Here is a 20,717-nt window from a genome sequence, read left to right on the forward strand (position 1 = left end):
TTTATAATTAGGATTACGTCATTGCCAGAGCTTGTTTATTTGTTCATCAGAATGATTGACAGCGGTGGGCGGACTTATACTCTTTGTTTTGTGAGCGGTACAAAAAATGTGATTCTCTAATTAATTATAGGTCAAGGTAGGTCAATTCGGACCGCCTCTTCCCCAGACCTCTATGTAGGACTCTATGGTATCTTCTCATTACACGCTCAGTAGTAAGACTTGGCATGCGATTTACGCTATGCGAATTGCCTGTCTTCAGCTGCGGTATAGCATGGTATAGGCAGTTTGTAGAGAGTGTCTTATCTCATTATTATAGTATCTCTGATTACGGTCAAATCTTCCATACGGGATGTGACCTTGAAAAGCCCAAAAAGGATGGCACCTCAGAATTTTATGACTTTTCTGAGTTTCCCCAAATATTAACAAAATTTTGAAATATGATTGAGATTGGTTTCTTCTGCCAAAGCAGAATGTATGATTATTAATTAGGAACTGGGTGTAGTCTGTCACCAGGAGTATTTAAAGCAATAATATGTGATTTGCTCGTGGGATTGCCTCCCCTTTTTGCAATATTGTAATGCCCAATGGTGTACTACAGGTATATTAAGTAATTCTTGGCCAAACTCAAACATACCTGTTGCGTCTATGTAGCGTACTAAGCGTGAACGTAAAGTAAGCTGTGTGCATGCTTTCTTCTGTACTGCACTATGTTTGTGTGTGTTTATCGCATTGCAGAGCCAATAGCGTTCCGAGTGTTCGAGCTTAGCCAAGCAAGTATTACATAATTTACCTGTAAGACTAAACCTGAAGTACTAAGGTTTTTATTACCCATGTACATGGTTCACCGATCAAAATATTAGTGGTCTCATTCTTGTATGAATCAATGATAAAATTATGAACTCTGGCGTATATCACTATTCATCTTTAGTTATGTCTTATTTATGCCTGGGTGAAGCTCCACTTAATGACGATCGGTGGGCTGATACACACATTTGATGATAATTATGGGGTATGGAATGAAAAAGTAAATTTCTTTGTTTTACCTCATTTGTTCAGCTGGAATTGAAAGGGGATATGAAGTTGCAAAACCCTTATAGTCCCCTTGCCCAATTTTTTAGAACACATCAAATACCAAAAAAATCACTGATATATAATGGGGTTTTACAACAAAAGCAGTTTTTGGCGAGATGCTTGGGTATGATGAGCATCCAGCCAAATACAGCTTTTGTTGAAAACCCCTTATATCAGTGATTTTTGTGATGATTTTTTGACGTGTTCTCAAAATTGGGCAAGTGGATGTAAGGGGTTTTGTAACAAAGCTCTTCATATATTCGATAGAGAAAACTAAACATGTGGAAAACAAGTAAAAATCTATTATATAGAAATCGCACATTATTGTGTGCACACGAGTAAGAGCCTGTCAATATTACATGAATGTAAATACTGCTGCTACATTATACATTGTATTATTGATGGTCAATATCAAAATAAATTATACATATTTTAACATACAATTCAGATGTCAGTATTTGTGTTTGGTCATCTACGGGGGGTGGGGGGGGGGGCACTCGACTTTGGAAGTGACAGGGATGTGCGGATAGCAGTTCGAATCTAAGGGTCTTTCAGTGACACCGAAAAAGGGGGTCTTTAAGTGAGGTCCGAAAAAGGTCCACAGCTCCAAGTGTAATGCTCTGCTGCGCCCTGGCCTGCGCATATCCCTATTACCAGACCATGGCCCAGTAAACAGCTATAGGCGTAGTGTCATGGGGACATGTTCCCCCCAATCAATTACAAAATTTAGAAAATCCCATTGCCGAAAAACAGAGTGTGCCAACCCCCAAGCCCATATGATGCCCCACGCTACGCCACTGGCTATGACTGTGTGCAAATATGTCACCAATCACCACAAGATGACAGTTTCATGCTGTTAATGCCAAAATATCCCTTGTCAGAAACATTTTTAAAACATATATAAGTAGGGAGGTGTTGAAACTGAGGAAAAGAGAAAAGCAAACTGAGAAAAGGTCAAGTAAAAAATAACCAAAGGAAACAACGGGAAAGACAAGACCATGAAGACAGTCTGGTTTTATAGAAGAGGAATGTCAAAGGATCACGAAGTCCGGGTTGGCAATTTAGTTAACCTGTTTGATTGAATATGATCTACGAAAACTACATCCAAGTACATCACCATGATTACGTACGGTACTCGACTTTCTGAAATTGAAAACGTTTTAAAAAAGTAAAGTGAAGGGGAATCACGGGGATAGATGGCACAACATCATGTTATCATACACAGATCTGCGTGTGTCTGATGAAAGCTGTCACTGGTCGGATGAATGGAAAATCCAGCTTTGTAGTGTTTTTCAAGTTTGACGATCGCAAGTAATGCTCTAATTACAGAATTATAATAGTACTGACTAGTCACACCAGATGGTATTAGTTGTCAGGATGAAGAACAGTAAGGGATGAAATCAAAACTCGACCGGTGGTTCCGTCCGGTTGCCTTTGTTTAGAACAATAGCAACCGGACAGAACCGGCGGTCAACCGCCAGTCAAGTTTTAATTTCATCCCTAACCATGCAGAGGACCAAGCAGCATACAAACTAACAAAACGCAGGAGATCCAAGAGACATGCTTGTGTGCACCCAAATACTTCTTGCGAAAGTTAAAGCTATAGACCAACACGCCTTCATACTGTTTATCGACTACTGGAAAGCCTTTGACTCTGTTGCCAGATATATAGCTCGTTTCCACTTTCTTGTAAATGGGATTCCCTACGCATGCTAAGCATCTGATTGTACTGACAGTAGCTACAGTACGCTGGAATCTGATGGGTTTGGTATTGGAAAAGCAGCAAGACAGGACGTGCATTGTTATCACCTTACCTTTTAGTTACCTATAGTATGTAGACGACTGAATCATGAGACCATTGGGCTATTCCTGTTGCTATTCATACACCCACTATATCCATAATAGGGCATAACCTTAATAGCTCTTAATATTCCACACATGGAGTGTGAATTTCAAATGGAGTCAACCATTTTGGTAACCCCATTTGAAATTCACACTCGCTGTGACGGTGTGGGAGATTAAGATCGTGTCTTCAATAGGGTGTGTATGGATTTCAACTGGAATAACTTACGACCACGCACCAACAAAGTGATACAGGCTAGAATGTGAATCTTCAACTGAATGTCAAAAAGTAGTTGGAGGGATCAAGCTGAAGAACATAACATTCTTAATCGATGAAGAATATAGAACACGTGGGGAGCTTCAAATATCTTGGCTCAACAACTCAGGATGGAACTGCAAATCGAACTATTAAACATAAAAATAATGTCGGAATGCCATAATTAGTACAGAATTACTCACCAATCGTCAGATGGATGCAGCCACAAGGCAAGCACGGTAGGACGTGTCCAGCCACAAAACAACACTCTCTATTTATTGAGGGGAACATCATACGATTTACTTTAGAAAATCGTCCTATTTTAATAAGTCATCCTCATTACGTCATTACGTACTCAAACAATGATCAGATCTTAAACAGTACTGTTGCTTCATGTTTGCCATCTCATATTAACCCAATTAATCACCGAACATCACGTATTACGCTATTCGCTGATCAACATGTTCAATGAAACTCTGGCAGTGAAGTCCAAATTAATGAGAATATTTCGCTCATCTAAAACTGATCATCTATCATTTATTTCGCAACACTAACTGCATGACCAAAGCACGTCATAACCACGTGACTGGCAATCCGTAAAAGCAAACGGTAATTATCTGAACTCATTTAATACCAGATGGTGATATGAATATTTAACATTGGGTTCGGTTATAATCATTACATGTAACTTTCTCGACTTCTTTGCACATGTTGAATAGATATGGTTGAATCATTTTCCTTCTCCGTTTAAGACGCTATAAATAAGCTATAAACTATGATCATTAAGATACAAAAGTTTCAAGAAACAACTTCGACGATGTGTCTAGAACGAGTACAGATTTAAGCGTACCACACCTAACTAAAGGTATATTGTGAGTCTATTTTAGTATCGTCAACTTCTCAAAATGGAATACAGAGAGTGTGATGAAACATTTACTATCAATGTCAGCACTGATGCACACGTATCTTCAATGGAGTACAACATGATTGACCAAACAGTAATCACAGTCCTTCTTCCTTTTATTCTATTGTTTGGCATCATCAGCAACGTTGCCTTCTTGTTCGTCATAATCCGTGTTCCTTGGATGAGAACTATAACAAATACCTACCTTGCCTCCATTGCTGTGGCTGATATTGTTTTCCTTCTTGTAGGAGTCGGAGAAAAGGTGCTTCGTTACCGCGTTTCTCCAGTTGTACGAGATCAAACAATCCTTGGATCATCTACAGGATGCGTGCTTGTATATTTCATCATTGACGTTACTTATTTTTCATGCATCTTTCTCGTGACCTTCGTCTCATATGAACGATATCTTGCAGTATGCTATCCAATTAAGTACAGGATAGCATTGAGACACAAGAGCAGACCCATTCGCAATGTCATAATAGCGTGGATGGCTGGAGTCATCTGTTCTTGTATCACGATTCCAGGAAGAAGCAAATATGTCACAGTCTGTGTGTTATGGCCTGAAAATGAAACGTATTGCAAGTTCCCTAAGGAGGTCGGCTTATGTACTGCTACTTCAAGTGCAGCTGCGAATATCGTTAATGGCATTCAAACTCTACCTTTCTTCATATCTTTACTAATAAACACCATACTTTACATTCGAATAGTTAGAGAACTCAATCCAAAACGAAACCCTGTTCAAACAAGTGCGATATTTCGAAAGAACATTCGCAATCAAGTGGCTATCATGTTGGTGATCACGGGAATTGTTTTCTTTCTTTGTCTCGCTCCTTTTGAGACGTTGTCCGTCCTGCAAATGTTGTCTGGATACGTGGACGGTTTTGCGTATAATAGCGACACAATACCTGGGCTGATTCAAATTAGTCGTGTTCTGATGTACATTAATTCTGCCACAAATTCAGTGATATACGTTATCGCAAGCACTCGCTACAGAAAGGCTTTTCGGCAGGTTTTCAACATCAGTTGTTTTTATTTCACTAAGTTTGATACACCAAGACATATTTCTAAGTTTGGAGTACAAAATAAAGCTTTTGATATCTGGACTGTAGGAAATATTCAAAGCACCGTGGCACAGGACAAAATCCAGTAAGTTGCCCCTTATTACGCACAGATTCAGTAAACTTTTTTAACAACAATCCCATTGACACTGATATAGAATAATTTCACTTCACTTTAACAACTACAAATTTCACTTCAACAAGAGTGCAACCGAAGACTTCAAGTTCTCTCTAGTCCGAAGGGTCGATAGTCCGAAGGTCTAAAAACCAAAATAACTTCGCTAATCCGAAGGTTCTCTAGTCCGAATATAGAGTAAGGGTTAGGGTTAGGGTTGGGGTTAGCGAGCCTTATTCTATATTCGGACTAGAGAACCTTATTTGTTATTCGGAATAGCGAACCCTCGGACTAGAGACCCGATATTCGGACTAGCGAACCCTTTTCAGAATTCGGACTAGCGAATGGTAAATTACCGTCGGACTGGGGAACCTTCGGACTATAAGAGAGTTGTCGCCAGCCCCGCAGGGCCGGTGGAGATTTGTTACCAAGCCAGCAAGACGGACTCCATTCGGACTTCATCACCAAACCATGCCCTGATTGTTTACTTGAAATTGATGCTTCACGGGCATTGACAACTACAGTGTTTCCCTAGCAAAGGTTTTACAGAAAAGGTTTAAATGTCGGGTTATATAAAGGGTATAAGGACGTTTTAATAACATTCATAAAACATTTTTGAAAACGTGATACTAAAGATTTTAACGGAATGTTATAAATGACAAAATATTATGCAAACATGTTTGCCCCTAAAAATATTTTACAATAACGTTTTAAAAACGTATTCATGATCTTTATAAATAACCCGACATTTAACTGTTATTCATACACTCTTTGATAGCGAGAACCAATCAGAGCAAGCGTTAGAAAAATACAAAACATGCATTGATTGTGTATATTGTGCACTCCGCGTACTACGCGCAGTGTTTCGCGCGCGTTCATCGCGTAGGATTGATTCATTTTTCGGGCGGGTTGATGCATTTATATTTCTTTCTATTTTCCAACATATTTAGTAATAATTCGTTATAAAAACAGAAAAATCGCGCATTTTTCTTTCTTCTCGTGTATGAAATAGGTTAATAAACGCGTATTACTTGTTGCTCGAGAAATTAGACAAAATAATGCACTTGCGCTGATGTTGATGCGTCTAATGCACTCCCGGGGCTCGTGCATTAGACGCATCAACATCAGCGCGCGTGCATTATTTTGTCCAATTTCTCTCCCAACAAGTAATACTTGTCTTTAACCTATAATTAAAACATTTTGATTAAACGTTTTAAGAACATTTATGTGTTTGCTGGGTTTATTGCATCGTTGAAAATGTGTCAATCTTAAATAAATTTCATTAGATCCTCTAGCATTTCTTTTATGTTGAAATTATGTGATTCTATAAGTGTGTTATGTTGCAGTAAATCCGTCATAGTTACTGGGTCACTGGGTCATCCGTCATTGTGATCATTTTGATTGTGGTTCCGAACACAGATGTCATTAACCAGTTTGGTTTTCCTGGCAGCGATTGATTTTGACGTCACACTGCGACGGAGAATATTGTGCTTAAAAAACTGTTGTATAGTTCGCCCCTTAAACAGCGTTATTTAAACTTTTTAAAATTATTTATAACAGTGTAGTGAGTGATTTTAAACGCGAGGCTTGCAATTTGTTAAATTTCCAGGGACGTACCGAATAAGTCTTCACGTAGCGTCATTTTTCCATTCCAGTGGTGTACATTAACTGGAAGTGTATGTTGTGAGGCTGCAAGACGGTAATTAATTAGATGAATTTCTTGATCATCTCGAATTCTAAATAGATGTAGTTAAAAATGGACAAGTTAGAACCCTTAAAAATGTCAATCTTTTAAAGTAAATGAATGCATATCATTCTAGCATTTTAAGGATGACTCCGGCAATCACAACATTATGCCTTATATGTTAGAAAAACAATTATCAAGCACGAATCATGTGGTTGTATTTGAAACAAACTCATATTGGCCATAAAAACGAATAAACACAGCCGGCTCTCAACACGCGATATTCAAAATTCCCGGGCGCCGAAATTGTCGAGTGCAATGACGTCCCAGTAATACAATGAAGGCTGACGACAATTGAGCACAAATAACCATTACGTCATTGAGTTTGTTTTAAACAAAACCACGTGATTCGTGCTTGATTATTAATTTACTAACATATAATAATTATGTTATTAGGTAATATTAGGTAATAAAAAGCTATGCTCTGCTTAAACCCTTCAACAAGATCACTGCTCTTTAATTACTGTTATTTCTGGTATCACCCTGCGGTATTAGCAATATATTTTATTATTTATTATTGATATATTATTAATCTGTTAATTTCTGCAAGCATATCTGTAATTTATATTATTATATTGTTGTGATTCAGAAAAAAAATTGACCTTGAACTTGAACTTGAACGATATTACAAAGAAACATTTCTTGTTTCAAAACAAACGCAGATAAAGGGCTAATTCGTTCCGTGTCAATGATGAAGCGTAAAAGACAGTCACTGACTATTATCCGTAAAACGTAAACACAGCCACACTGCTTTAATACAATGTCATGTATATATTTGCTGTAATAAAATAACATGTAGTTGACCGATCTAGTAAAAATGTCAGTGACAGAATATTATGATCATGGCCAATACGCAAAAAACCTGAATTTCAACCATTTAATAAATGGAATGGCGACTGCATTAGACGACGGAACTGGTGTGATACAGGTATACAGTAAGGTAAGCAAAATGGAAATATTTTTAAATACCAATACGATTTTATGGTTGCATTCAAAATTGCAGTATACATGGTGCATAGCCATAAGAACTTACAGCAATGCATGTGGGAATACTATTACTAGTACTTCTACTACTAGTAGTATTTATTATTATTATTATTATTATTATTATTATTATTATTATTATTATTATTAGTATTAGTATTAGTATTATTATTAGTATTATTATTATTATTATTATTATTATTATTATTATTATTATTATTATTTGTTACTATTAATTTTATTATTAGTGTATGCGTTGCTGACCTGGATGCATTAGTCATGCAATTATTTTGCTTTAAATTGAAACATTTTTATATACATAAAGCCACATAGTATATTTACATTTTAATAAACGCATTGAACTCTACCGATTAGAATACTGTACTAATTAGCAGGTGTTTTATTAGGGGCTCACTGTCGTATACAGGGTAGCAAATTGTGATTTCTTCCTCAGGAGCAAGGTTTTTAAGCTCAAGATTTCCTCAATCATACCATGCATAAAATAGCTCTATGGTAAGTCTTCGAGTTTCCAAAAATGGCTTTACGAGGACAATGTGCAAGCTAGCGCGCAAAAATATGGTATTTAACACTAGTTTGGGGTCAATTTTGGTGGGACAAAGGCTCCTTTCTCCTTTTATTTTCCTTTACTCCCATTTCCTCTTTCATTTTTTGCCAGAGGGAGCACAACTTGTTCAGTGCTTTATGGTTCTTCTTTTTAAATTTCGTCAATATTTTCCAATTTGTCCTCTTCTCAGTGGCATTAGTATTTATACACTGAATTCCTTCATGACTTTTGTTCCACTTCCCATAAAATCCTCATTGCTGCCACTCTATAAATTTCCTCCGATATGATCGCCGCCTCTCTGTAAATTTCCTCAGATATGTGCCCTGTTTCCACCTGCCTTCAACCAACTTCTTTTATTTCCTGTTAAATTACATCATACCTTTTATGGTGATGAATTGTAAATTGCCGCATATCCCATTTCCATATTCTAACACCAACACCTTCCTCTCTTTTGCTCTTATTTTTTGAACAATAATGTGAATTCCTGCAAAGTTTGCGCAACCAGTGTCTTTCAAGATTTTCTCTCTTCCATTCAGTAGCTTCACTGCCTCACAACCCTCCTGTATTATCTTGTACCGCACTCCTCTTCTTTTTTTCTTTCCTCTTTTCCCCCTTCCTCTCCTCTTTTATTTTCTTCTCTCCCTCCTTTTTCCTCTCTTTCTTTGTTCTTCCCATGGTATTATTTCCTCAATTTTGACACTCATTTCCTAGGAGCGGTGCTCCCCGCTCCCGCACAATTTGCATCCCTGGTCGTATATGTCGCACGCATTATGAATTTATGTATTTTTTAATATTTTTGATTATTTATTTATTTATTTATTTATTTATTTTTTTTTTTTTTTTTTTTAGTTACTTGGAGAAAGATGACAATATACGTGTAGAGTGAACGATGCATTACAGCAGAGCTAAGAACACTATGAATAGAACTTGTGGAACTGAGTTTGTTACTCTGAGTTTCACGCTAAATGCGATAATCAGACAATGCGATAATCAGACAATCATCTGGAGTTGTCTGATGATTGCATTAGCATGAAACTCAAGAGTTACAACTTTCGTTCCACAAGTGCTACTGGTATTTATTTATTTATTTATTTATTTATTTATTTATTTATTTATTTATTTATTTATTTATTTATTTATTTATTTATTTATTTATTATTTATTTATTTATTTATTTATTTATTTATTTATTTAATGTTATAAAACAAGGCATTCAATCACATCAACACATCAAAGTGTTTGGATAAGAGTATTTTGCGCAGAGGATCTTAATACTTGTCAATATTATAAATTGATACAATGTCAATTTTCAGTGTCAATATTCACCTAAGGAAATTGCCATTATCGTTAAGGAAATTTAATTTACAGCAATAAATCCTGAAATGCAGCTTTCTGCTCTCATATTTTAATTTTCCAAATTCCTTTATGCCTTTATTCTTTTACATGCATGAGGAAAAATATAGGTTAACTTAGAATACAATTTACTTTTTTAAGCAATTTATTTATTAATTCATTAATGAATAAAATTTATCTACAAATCTATATTCAATTCTATATGTCATTGTTCCTTTCGGTCTTTTTTTTCTTTAAAATTCCAGTCCTTCTTACATTTTCTTTCTTTTTTCTTTCTTCTTCTTCTTCTTTCTTGTTACCTTCATAATTTTTTTTAACCTTCAACCAAGTCTTTTTTCTCATTATTGTTCATTCTCTACATTTTGCAGGCTGATTTGGATTCCTACATTGCTGATAATGAATTAGTAGTAGTTATGTATGGTGCTAGATGGTGTTTAAAATGCGTGGTTGGTTTACTTGCATACGTGGTAAGATGATGATAATTAAGAAATAAATAAAAATTCTAAAATGAGGTTATGATAAGGATAATGAACCGAGTGCTATGCATTAGTCAAGATAGTCGCACGCGCCATGGAGTTAAATGTAATAACTCCATGGCAAGTGCGATTATCTTGACGAATGCATTTGCACGAGTACATTATGCGTCATATACTATAGTATATTAAAACTATTAACACCACAGAATATATATTCGTACTTTTTTGATGGTATATAATATATATACCATCAAAAAAGTATATCGAACAGAGAAATGTGACCCGGCAGCACAAATGAGCCGTAAATTCCCTAAATTGTATTCTGAGTTACGGTGTAAAATGTGTACCAAGGTCGTATTCATCGGTAACTTAAGCTGGCCCGACATCTGTCTCATTTTGATATTCAAAAACTAATCAATAATCCTATTGTTGGAAGTGGATAATAAGCTTCTACCTTAGATGGCTATAGAACTTTTAATAGCTCTGGTCTTTGTTTGCTTTTGCTAAATCCTGTTCAAGTGGTGGGTTACCAGGCATTGTATTTTGTACAGGTATGCATAACCAACAATTAACAATGAGAGAACTTTCTTATACCTCGTTGACTTGGGGATGATTTGAAATGACCGCCAATTATGACTGTTTGATATTTATTGCCAGCAATGTGGAAAAAGAGACACATGTTAAAACGTAAAAAGCAAAGTTTAACAAACCATAACCCCGCTTCTGGATATCGTTTGAAGTCAAATGATATACCATTTTAAAGTTTATGATGTTTATTTTTTAAACACGAAATAAAACAAAATTGACCGGGGGAGGAATTTACGGCTCATTCGCCGTGAACGGTCACAAATTATTAGTTATGTGAAAGTAGTATTTCTAGTATTTGAGTATATACTTACTACTCCCACCGATTCCCCCATTATCCGAAATGTATTGTTTAGCGTGCAGGTGCCAGATAATGCATAGTGTAGCGTGCAGGTTTATATAATTTGGGCTATGAAGTGTAGTTCACGAATATAACGCACGGGAGGAGAATACATAACGATAAATAGAAATAGGCACTAGAAGTACTTCACCTATCAAACGATAAATTAAGTACGACGTAATTTGTTGCCAGTCAATTTTCAACCTAATCGATGAAATCAAATGCTTTTTACAGAGCCACACATCAAGAAGTATTTACGCAGCGTTAACGTTCCTTAAAGTGGATGTGACGGATTCACCGGTAAGTATTAACCGATTCTTTTTAATTTATTTATTTATTTATTTATTTATTTATTTATTTATTTATTTATTTATTTATTTATTTATTTATTTATTATATTAATTAATTAATTTATTTATTTATTTATTTATTTATTTATTTATCTATTTATTTATTTATTTATTTATTTATTATATTAATTAATTTATTTATTTATTTATTTATTTATTTATTTATTTATTTATTTATTTATTTATTTATTTATTTATTTATTTATTTATTTATTTTTATTTAAAAACATTCTTGGGATAGTTATGATTTTAGAGGTGCAATTTTAAAATCTTGGCGTCAGTTTCGAGACAGAACATGCCAAAACGGTGCATTTTCCACGTAATGGGACTTGAAATGTAATCGAATTCAGGCTAAGCTACAGTTTAGACTTTAATGTAGAGGTTGGTATGGGTTATTATCCCGGGGGGGGGGGTCACTCCCATTGTGGCCTGTACACCATCCGCGATAATGAAAACGCGTAAAAAGGGTCGTTTTTCGTGGGTAGGCACGATACGCGCGTATCGCGTTTAGGGTGTCAAAAACATGAAAAATTGGAAAAAAGGGTAGCAAAATTGCAATTTCTAAATACGCGGAAATGAAATTTAGGGTATGAAATTTGATGTTAGGAATGAAATCCCTGTTTAGGGTGTCGTTTTAGCCAAGGGTTAAATCCTTGTTTATGATGCTTTTCAAAAGTTGATTATCGCGGATGGTGTACAGGCCAAAATGGGAGTGACCCCCGGGGTTATTATTTATTCTATCATTTTATCTGCCTGATGAAGACGTATTCATTATTCAATCTCTGTTCGTCTTTCTAAAAACTAACGTGTTAATGTATTGGAGTGTTAGATATTTTAACAACTGTGATCCTGATCGGTCACGAACAGAAGCTATACGAATCATTGACAATAGGGTACAGTATTGCCAACACTTTGGTTAAGGTGATTCTACAGTCCTTGATAAATTTGTAGTACCACCTTAATAAGCCGTTGAATTGTGTTAGTTATAGCATACGATCGTTTACCACGGCTTCACGTGACTTTTAAACTTTAGATCCCGGTTTTGGACATAGTTTGAAAGCATGTTTTCTTTACGAGTTGATGAAGCAACATACATCCCGGTATTGGATGGGTTATCATTAAAGTGTTCCTCCGTTTGCTAAACGTAATATTTTTTAAACTAGAAAACATTTGGCGCGGATTGGGAGGTCGATTGTTGATTCGCCACACATTTGTGCTTTCATTGCTTAGAAGGCATCGGCAACACTGACTGAGATCGAGGTGGGTTCAATGAGGTTTTCTTGCGAGGTCAAACAGATGTTATGTCAGCGCTCAAATCGGACACAACAGATGAATAGATGTTGCAGTCCGTTGAGCTGAACAGGTTCACTGCTCAAAATATTTATTACATCGGTGCTCTCAATCAATATCTCACTTCCTTTAAAAGCATGTAACTTTTGAACGGAATGTGATATCTTCATGAGCTTAAATTCTTAGAGAAGATAAAGCTACTATCATTTCAAATATTTCAAAATATTTAGCCTAAACAAGGTCGTCAGTTCCAACCATTTTGATACAGTGTGTATTTATACGCACATTAGGCATTTCAAATAATCATAGTGAACGAACTTTTCATAGATTATTATTAGTTGCAGCGCAGGGATCCTAAATATTCATTTGGCTCTGAAAAAGTACAATTAAAGAAGTGCCACGACGATAAGTCATAAAATGCTTTTTAATTTAATCTTTGTAGCCATTGGCTGACCAGGCCGGTTTGTATGGTATACCTTCGTGGCATTTTTACAGAAGCGGTAAAAAGGTATGTTTACTTTAACCCAAGAACTACGAAGGGGGGCTAAGATTTTTTATCCGTCATAAAAATCCGCACACGTTTGCGCCCAAACGACCTAAGCTAATCGTAGATCCATCCTTTGCGCTCATTTTAGTAATTTTTACCCCAGCACCTTACCTGGGGTCAAAGATGACCATATAGAGGGGGTTGGTGAGGCACACCATGGGTTTGTACAGTAAAATCAAGGATCTTCATTTCGCTCTTGTTAAATTATTCCAAGGGCTACTGACCTTTTACTTGTTAGTTAGGTTGAAATAGTCTTTTCTTTATTGAGGAGATAATTCGGTGAAAATGTAGAATTTTTAGCCGAAAATCAATCTACTTGTATAAAATAGAGCATTGGGAGACCACTATGATACTCTTTAGATATGAACAGTTTACTTGAAGAACTCTCAACATGTTTTATCCTGAACAAGTCAGAACTAATCCCGACGCAACGAAAGCCTGCATGGACAGCGAACCATGTGAAATCACAATCGTTTACTACTCTTTCAAAAGTAATCAACTTGTGTATTTTATTAGGCACCACATCAATTTGGTCCTATAGAACTATCGGTACCCGGTTAGGTACCGATGACTCTTAAAAACGTCACTCCCTGGAGATGTAATGAATTGTAACAAGCATAATAATTAACAGTTGCATAGTGTTATTGTGTTTCATTTAAATATAAAACGAATGCATTGTACAAATGTTCAGGGTACGATAATAAGTGCCATCGATACCTCTTCGGGCACCAATAGCGCTATAGGACCAAAATAGATGTTATGCCTTACCTTAGGTACGAAATCAAAACTCGACCGGCGGTTGACCGCTGGTTCCGTCTGGTTCTCTGAACAATATAAACCGGGCGGAACCAGGCGGTCGAGTTTTGATTTCATCCCTTATATTTCTTGTTTATCATATCTTGTTTCAGATTAGTGAAATGTGGGGACATGACCCATCGACACTCAAAAGAAAACTAAGTGAGCTGGCGGCATTCCAGGACTCAGCCGAATATGGGGTTATCTAACCATCCTGTAAATGTACGGAATATTCTGAATGTGGTATCTATGCAGAATATACATTTTGTTTCATATAAAGTTAACCCTTCATAAAGTGTGCTTTGCATTATTTCCGATGTATAGATGTACACCTGGAATAATCGGTAACTGATGGAATAATGAAGTTGATAATATTCTGCAGATTATTCCCGGGGCTTTATTGGATAGGCCCAGATTAAACCACCACACATTGAGAAAGCAGTTTGGAACTTCTAACACGGAATACCTATTGTACATCAGGAAGTGGAGCTTAAAGTGCAATATTGAGTTTCTTGGAGAGAATCCAAAAAGTATACATGTTGTAAAAATAAAAAACAATTTTACGCTTCTGAAGATGTTGCAACGGTACCATGCGGTGCGTTTAATATAACGGTGCTCTAAATTATTGAGTTTCATAAATATCAACTCTATATATGACGACATGCAGACCATTTCAAACGGTGTTCAAATATAGCCTTCTTTTAATGATCAGATGGTCTTCTTATTCCTTATGGTGTGTGGTGGCCGTCTTCAAACTGAGAGCTTTGTAAAACACCATATACCACATTCCTATTGCTGCCAACCTTAGAGTTACACTGCTGCCCAGCTACTTTGTGGCCCGGGGGCACTTCAATTTGAAACGGATATAGGTGTAGGGCTGGCACTTTCGCACTAAGGGGCATTCGGTGAGAGCAAAATGTAAAAAATATGGGGTCATTGGGTGAGAGCCTGATTTTTGGCATTCGGTGAGAGCAAAATGTAAAAAATATGGGGTCATTGGGTGAGAACATGACCTTTTTTTTAAATGGAATCTTTGGGTGAGAACCGAAACAGCGCCACAGAAACCTCGAAATCGTTCAAATTGAACTTGAAAGGGTCTTTGGGTGACAGATCAAATGGAAAATAGGGGGTCTTCGGGTGACAGAGCATATGTGTTCGTAAAAAAATACGGGGTCTTTGGGTGACAGCGATGCTGAAAAGGGGGGGTCTTAACAGCCCTACATACGCGTCACCTCCAAAGTTGGAGTGCCCCTGGGCTTTGTGGCTACTCTAGAATACCAGAGCAGTACCAATCCAGTGTATACCAGTGAGTATACTGTATAATGTGATTCCGATATATGTATTCTAGAGTACCCACATAGGTACTCTAGAGCACCACTGAAGTAGCTGGGCAGCAGTGTAACTCTTGTACGGTTGTTTGATGGCATGCAATACGCATATTGTATTGTGGGAAGGAATTTTGGCACAAATTGACTTCCGATAGAGAAACCCTAAATCCGCGCATTGAGTCGTATTTTTTATCATCTAAGGAATTTTATTATAATGTCTTTCCATTATTTGTATATTTATATATTTATATTTTATTGTTTATATACTTGTTAGATTTTGTATTCAGAAAAAAATACAACAGGTCACAATGTGATGAAACGGGTATTTTAAAATCCAATTTATGTGTGGTTTAATCCAAAAGATATATATCTTAATTCCAACAATTTACGAGTGCGAAGTGGATACACTAGTTTCACCTGCTATTGGCTATTGGTGGCGTTTAACTGTGAGAGTTCTGAATATGAGAAATGTCCGCCCCATATTAGCCATTTCCCCATTGAAAACCGTGTAGTAGATAATTAGTGGTATTTATCCTTCAGGATTTGTAACTTTGTCAGAGGGTTATATATCTTTAATCTGGATAAATTAGTGCAATTAATAAGTAACGTTATTATATATAATAAAATCGGTAGGAAAATATTGTACAAATGTATTAAGGTCTTGGTCACCCAGCTTTGCTAGTATTTTTTGTGGATCACATGAGACGCACCAAATAAATTGCATTCCAGTATCAAATAATTCCGATATCAAATAATTCCGGTATCAAATAATTCCGGTATCAAATAATTCCGGTATCAAATAATCCCGGTATCAAATAATGCCGGTATCAAATAATTCCAGTATCAAATAATTCGGATTTTTGGAAATTCGAGACATAATACAAATTCCATGGCAAATTATTAAAAATTGATATTTTGGACATTTAACAGTCCTCGAAGTAAACTTTATCAATCTAATGATATGTATTTTATGTAGTTGGGATGAAAAGCCATCATATGAAAATGTTGACCTTTCGTATTGAAGATGTAGATGAGTTACCCATGACACAGTGGCCCATGTAACTCGTATTTATCTATAATATCGTAATGGTGTATTACATGCTATGTGTTTTAACATTTTTTTATCAGAACTTTATGCAATGAACCAATAACATGAATAAAGAATCATAAGAAACTACCAAATGAATTGCAATGTTTAGTTTATTGCACACAAACATATTATATTAAATAGTCTTACATGAATGTGATTAAAGTTTGGTAAATACACCGCCGACTTATAACACCAACGCATATAAACACCAAATCACTCGGAAACATTAGTGTAATGGTGTTGGTACTTTCACAGATTTTAACTTACTTGTTAAAGTCATTGAAAAAATGTGTTATCACGACGGCGATATTTGCTCTGGGCAATTTGATATTAGGACTTTGTGGAACATACCAATTTGAATGACAGAAGGTAATATGTTTAGTATTTCGTACTACACCCCTGGCCAATTTTGTGCCTAGTTTTGCATTTTTCTCAAAAACTATAGCGCATTTGTGATAAGTAAGATATGTATATTATAGGGGCAAGGACTACAACTACTGCACTGGAAATTTTATTTCAGCATAGACAACAGTTGTGCAGTTACAGTCAAAAATGAGGGAAAACCAGTATTTGATCAATAAATCAATAACTACTTGCCTTGAGTTGCTGAATTTTCAGTGCAGTAGTTGTAGTCCTTGCCCTATATTTATACATATCTTACTTGTCACCAAAGCACTATAATTTTTGAGAAAAATGCAAAACTAGGCACAAAATTGGCCAGGGGTGTAGTACCCCCTTAAAGCGAAATACTAAACATTTCTTCATTGATGAACCTTTTCATATGTAGTTGCCTCTGTACATTCTGCTTTCTGCATTGACATCGCGAAATGCCCCTCTTATTACGTAGATGTTATACCGTAAACGTTCGCCTAATGGCGCAATGTGCTCCCTTGACACAAGTGGAATTTTAGGCACAACCTAAAAGTGCCCACACGTAAAATTCCCACCAGCAAATAAGGGCACAGAACCTTAATTCTTGTTGGGATTTCGGAGGAGGGGGCTCTATATTTGCACATGAAATTTACCCCAAGGCAAATGAGCCCAGGTGCGCCATTAGGCGAACGTTTACGGTATTCCCTCTTTATCTTGAAGGTTTCGAAGGATTCGTAACGTGCAAATGAATCTTATAATTTGTCCATAACGAATCACAATACTCAATACCTAATATATCAGCAGTAACATTCATATATTGAAGCGACCCCTTAAGATTAGACGCCAACTTAATGACTCCTTCCGCTGTGATTTGCTGGCATTCATAGATCTCCAACAACTTCATGGTATCTTTCAAGTCTTCCACACATTGCACACCAATATCGGTAATGAGTCCACATTGGCGCAGTCTAAGATGCTTCAACTGGGATAAATATTGACCAAATAGCGCTAAAGAAACATCCGTGATGCAGCTGTTTATTATGGTAAGTTTCTCAAGACAAACCATGTGTCCAACAGCATACGCCATACCAGTATCATCTATGTAGGATTTGCACACGTGTAACTGTTTCAAATTAGGAAAGGCGCGAAAATCTGTAGCGCACTTTTGCGAGAACGATCGTAATTTTGTAAGCTCAAGATATTTCAGTTGGTGAAGATTCCCAGCGATAGCAGAAGCGTGGAACCACCTTCGCGGCAACCAAACTTGGCGTAATATCAGCTTCTGCAAGCAGGGTGGTAGATTAGCCGAGTCGAGCGCTCGCAAATCAGCTCCAAATATTTGTAACTCGACCAAACCTGAGATACAGCCAATACTGCATAGTGTCGTCCATGAGTTGTGTCTCATGATATCTACGGTAAGTTTATTCAATGGAGGAATGTGTTTAGAATTAGCAACACTACTATCGAACCAACGGCGAGGTACAGTACATTGCACGAGTGAAAGCTCATGTAATGTCATCGGTAATTCGCATAACTGTAAGTCACCGATGGCAAGATTTCTCAAAGACAGTGATTTGACATTTGTAGCACACATCACCAATTCCCGAGCAATTTGATTGGAGTTTTCTTTTGGACGGTACAAGCTAAAATCAAAATCAACATGTTCCAATTTTAGTAATCCACCAGAGTGTATTGCTTCTGAAAACCATAGCTCGTTTCTTATACTACATTTGAATATTACAAGTCTTTTTAAGCTTAATGGCAAGTCCGATGCATCGATACTATCCAGTAGTGCTCCGTGGATTTCAAGTTCTTCAAGCTTAGGACACGTTCTTCTTATATGCAGCATAACATCTTTGGTAATACCACAGTTGATAGTTTTGTACTGGTTTGCCCCGAGACGGAGGGATTTCAGAGCTGATGTAAATCTAGGATGTATCACAGCCCAGTTTTTAGCCAGATTAACCTCGTACGGAAGGATGTCAAGAGTCGCCCAAATGGTGCTGCATTCCGCCGTCAGTCGCTGCCATCTGCGACAAACGCTGCAAAAGGAACATAAATAGTTTGTGAAAAAGGTTAATTTAAAGCTGAATTAATACTGCATCGCTGAACAATAGCGATTGGTTTTTACCCAATGAGGTAGAGCGCATTTTGCGGCATTAAGAAAAGCGCTCTACCTTATTGGTTAAATACCAATCGGTCATCGCTCTGCGATGGAGTCTTTGGTGTAGGCATTTTCAACACATCTGTTGTGTTTCTGATGTCATGTCAGCATGGAGGAGTACACGAGCAAATTCATTTTGCAGAATCTGAACATTTTGTGATGGTTATTATCAGTGAAATTAGACCAAACAGGACTGCAATAGTCAAAATGAGAAAAGACTAGTGCTTTTGCAAACACATTTACTGTGAACACTAACCAAAGCGTTTTGATACACTAGATGATATATAATCTATCATGTTCACACCAAGTTTGAGCCAAAAAAACTCGGCAAAAAACAACGCCTAAATTTGAATCAAGTCAACAATTTCTATGTTATCATTTCTATTAGTGAGAGAAATGTTCTTAAATTAACTGTTGCATAATACCCATAAGCATTAGATTAGTCTTCTTAATCTCAAAGTTAGTTGGATAGAGTTTAACCAATCAGCAATCATATCCCGGTTTCTTTTCAGTTCAGCCTGTAAAGTCACCGGGTCTGAAGAGCTTGCATCATCAACATACATTTAATACACACTCACATTTAACCAATTATGGCAATGAGTTAACAAAAATTATATATAAAGAAGGCGAAAAAGTTTGTGATTGACAGTATCGAATGCTTTCTTCAGATCTAAGAAAATTGCTTCAGTCACTTTACAAGTCACTTAACGAGTATTCCTATCATCCTTACATCGCATTCGGATATTATTGCGCGATGCGTATTTCGTGAGAGTATAAAATGAAACCAAAATAGGTAGGCTAATTATTAATTTCCACAAACTTCTTTTTTAAATCCCATTGCAACGAGTCATAAAATCAGACCGAGTCATGTCATGGGGGTGTGGGCACACGATGGGGTGGGTGGGGTGTGTCTTTATTTGGAAGGGGTGTCTTTATGTGCTTAATATTTACCGTGCTAATCTGCACCTATCCCTGACATTGAGATATGAGAAAATATACAACAAGACATCTTGATTTAGTAGGCTTATTGGTGGTACGTCATCCTGCTGACTGCTTACACATCCCATGGTGCCCAGCTTATTGGTAGTACCTCATCTTACTGAATGGTTAACATGGTTACACATCCCATAGTGCTGATATTGTGGAGCAAACCTGTAAGATAATTAGAATTTATATTATTGATTATGTTTACTTTGTTTACTTCCACTTTATATAATGTCTTGAACAGTTAATCGGATCAGGTCCACCTGATCAGTTATGCATTGCCAAAAAACAAAATAATTAGCTTAAAAAGTTTCAGAGTCTTGATTAAGCAGCGACGTAGCTTGCGCACACCATCACGGCGTCTATATTCAGGGTCACATGACCTCCCAATGGGTGGTCAAATGTCAGCAGATCATTAGATTACGAGCAGGTCGTATTCGCGGTCCCTGTTGAGCGTGGGTTTTTGCGTCTTTATCTCTACGGCTTCCCTGATCTTTCTGTTCC

At 36.7% G+C, this 20,717-nt stretch overlaps 3 protein-coding genes across 3 annotated transcripts; 2 read left to right on the forward strand and 1 right to left on the reverse strand.

Moving 5' to 3' along the window:
* The first annotated feature begins 4,074 nt into the window (after positions 1–4,074).
* Positions 4,075–5,223, forward strand: LOC140140594 (galanin receptor 2a-like). Its single transcript, XM_072162351.1, has one exon. The coding sequence runs from the start codon at positions 4,075–4,077 to the stop codon at positions 5,221–5,223; it is 1,149 nt and encodes a 382-aa protein (XP_072018452.1).
* Positions 5,224–7,717: 2,494 nt separating this feature from the next.
* On the forward strand, positions 7,718–17,039 carry LOC140141302 (uncharacterized). The gene is made up of 5 exons (XM_072163126.1): positions 7,718–7,930; positions 10,261–10,359; positions 11,528–11,593; positions 13,376–13,441; positions 14,389–17,039. Exons 1-5 carry the CDS (start codon positions 7,808–7,810, stop codon positions 14,482–14,484), a joined length of 450 nt encoding a protein of 149 aa, XP_072019227.1. The 5' UTR covers positions 7,718–7,807; the 3' UTR covers positions 14,485–17,039.
* Positions 17,040–17,477: 438 nt separating this feature from the next.
* LOC140140726 (uncharacterized) lies at positions 17,478–20,411 on the reverse strand. The gene is made up of 2 exons (XM_072162477.1): positions 20,181–20,411; positions 17,478–19,107 (listed from the first exon to the last, which is right to left on the reverse strand). The coding sequence occupies exons 1-2, from the start codon at positions 20,294–20,296 to the stop codon at positions 17,775–17,777; spliced, it is 1,449 nt and encodes a 482-aa protein (XP_072018578.1). The 5' UTR covers positions 20,297–20,411; the 3' UTR covers positions 17,478–17,774.
* Between the last annotated feature and the right edge of the window lie 306 nt (positions 20,412–20,717).

This window comes from Amphiura filiformis, chromosome 19, assembly GCF_039555335.1.
Source record: "Amphiura filiformis chromosome 19, Afil_fr2py, whole genome shotgun sequence".
NCBI lineage: Eukaryota > Metazoa > Echinodermata > Ophiuroidea > Amphilepidida > Amphiuridae > Amphiura > Amphiura filiformis.

Bases quoted from the DNA above. Each gene is read 5' to 3' on its own strand.
- LOC140140594 (XM_072162351.1), top strand. From the start codon at position 4,075: ATGGAATACAGAGAGTGTGATGAAACATTTACTATCAATGTCAGCACT.
- LOC140141302 (XM_072163126.1), top strand. From the start codon at position 7,808: ATGTCAGTGACAGAATATTATGATCATGGCCAATACGCAAAAAACCTG. The intron at 7,931-10,260 runs GTAAGCAAAATG...TACATTTTGCAG, and splicing joins TGATACAGGTATACAGTAAG to GCTGATTTGGATTCCTACAT. The intron at 10,360-11,527 runs GTAAGATGATGA...TGCTTTTTACAG, and splicing joins TTGGTTTACTTGCATACGTG to AGCCACACATCAAGAAGTAT.
- LOC140140726 (XM_072162477.1), bottom strand. From the start codon at position 20,296: ATGGGATGTGTAAGCAGTCAGCAGGATGACGTACCACCAATAAGCCTA. The intron at 19,108-20,180 runs GTAAATATTAAG...TTCCTTTTGCAG, and splicing joins GATAGGTGCAGATTAGCACG to CGTTTGTCGCAGATGGCAGC.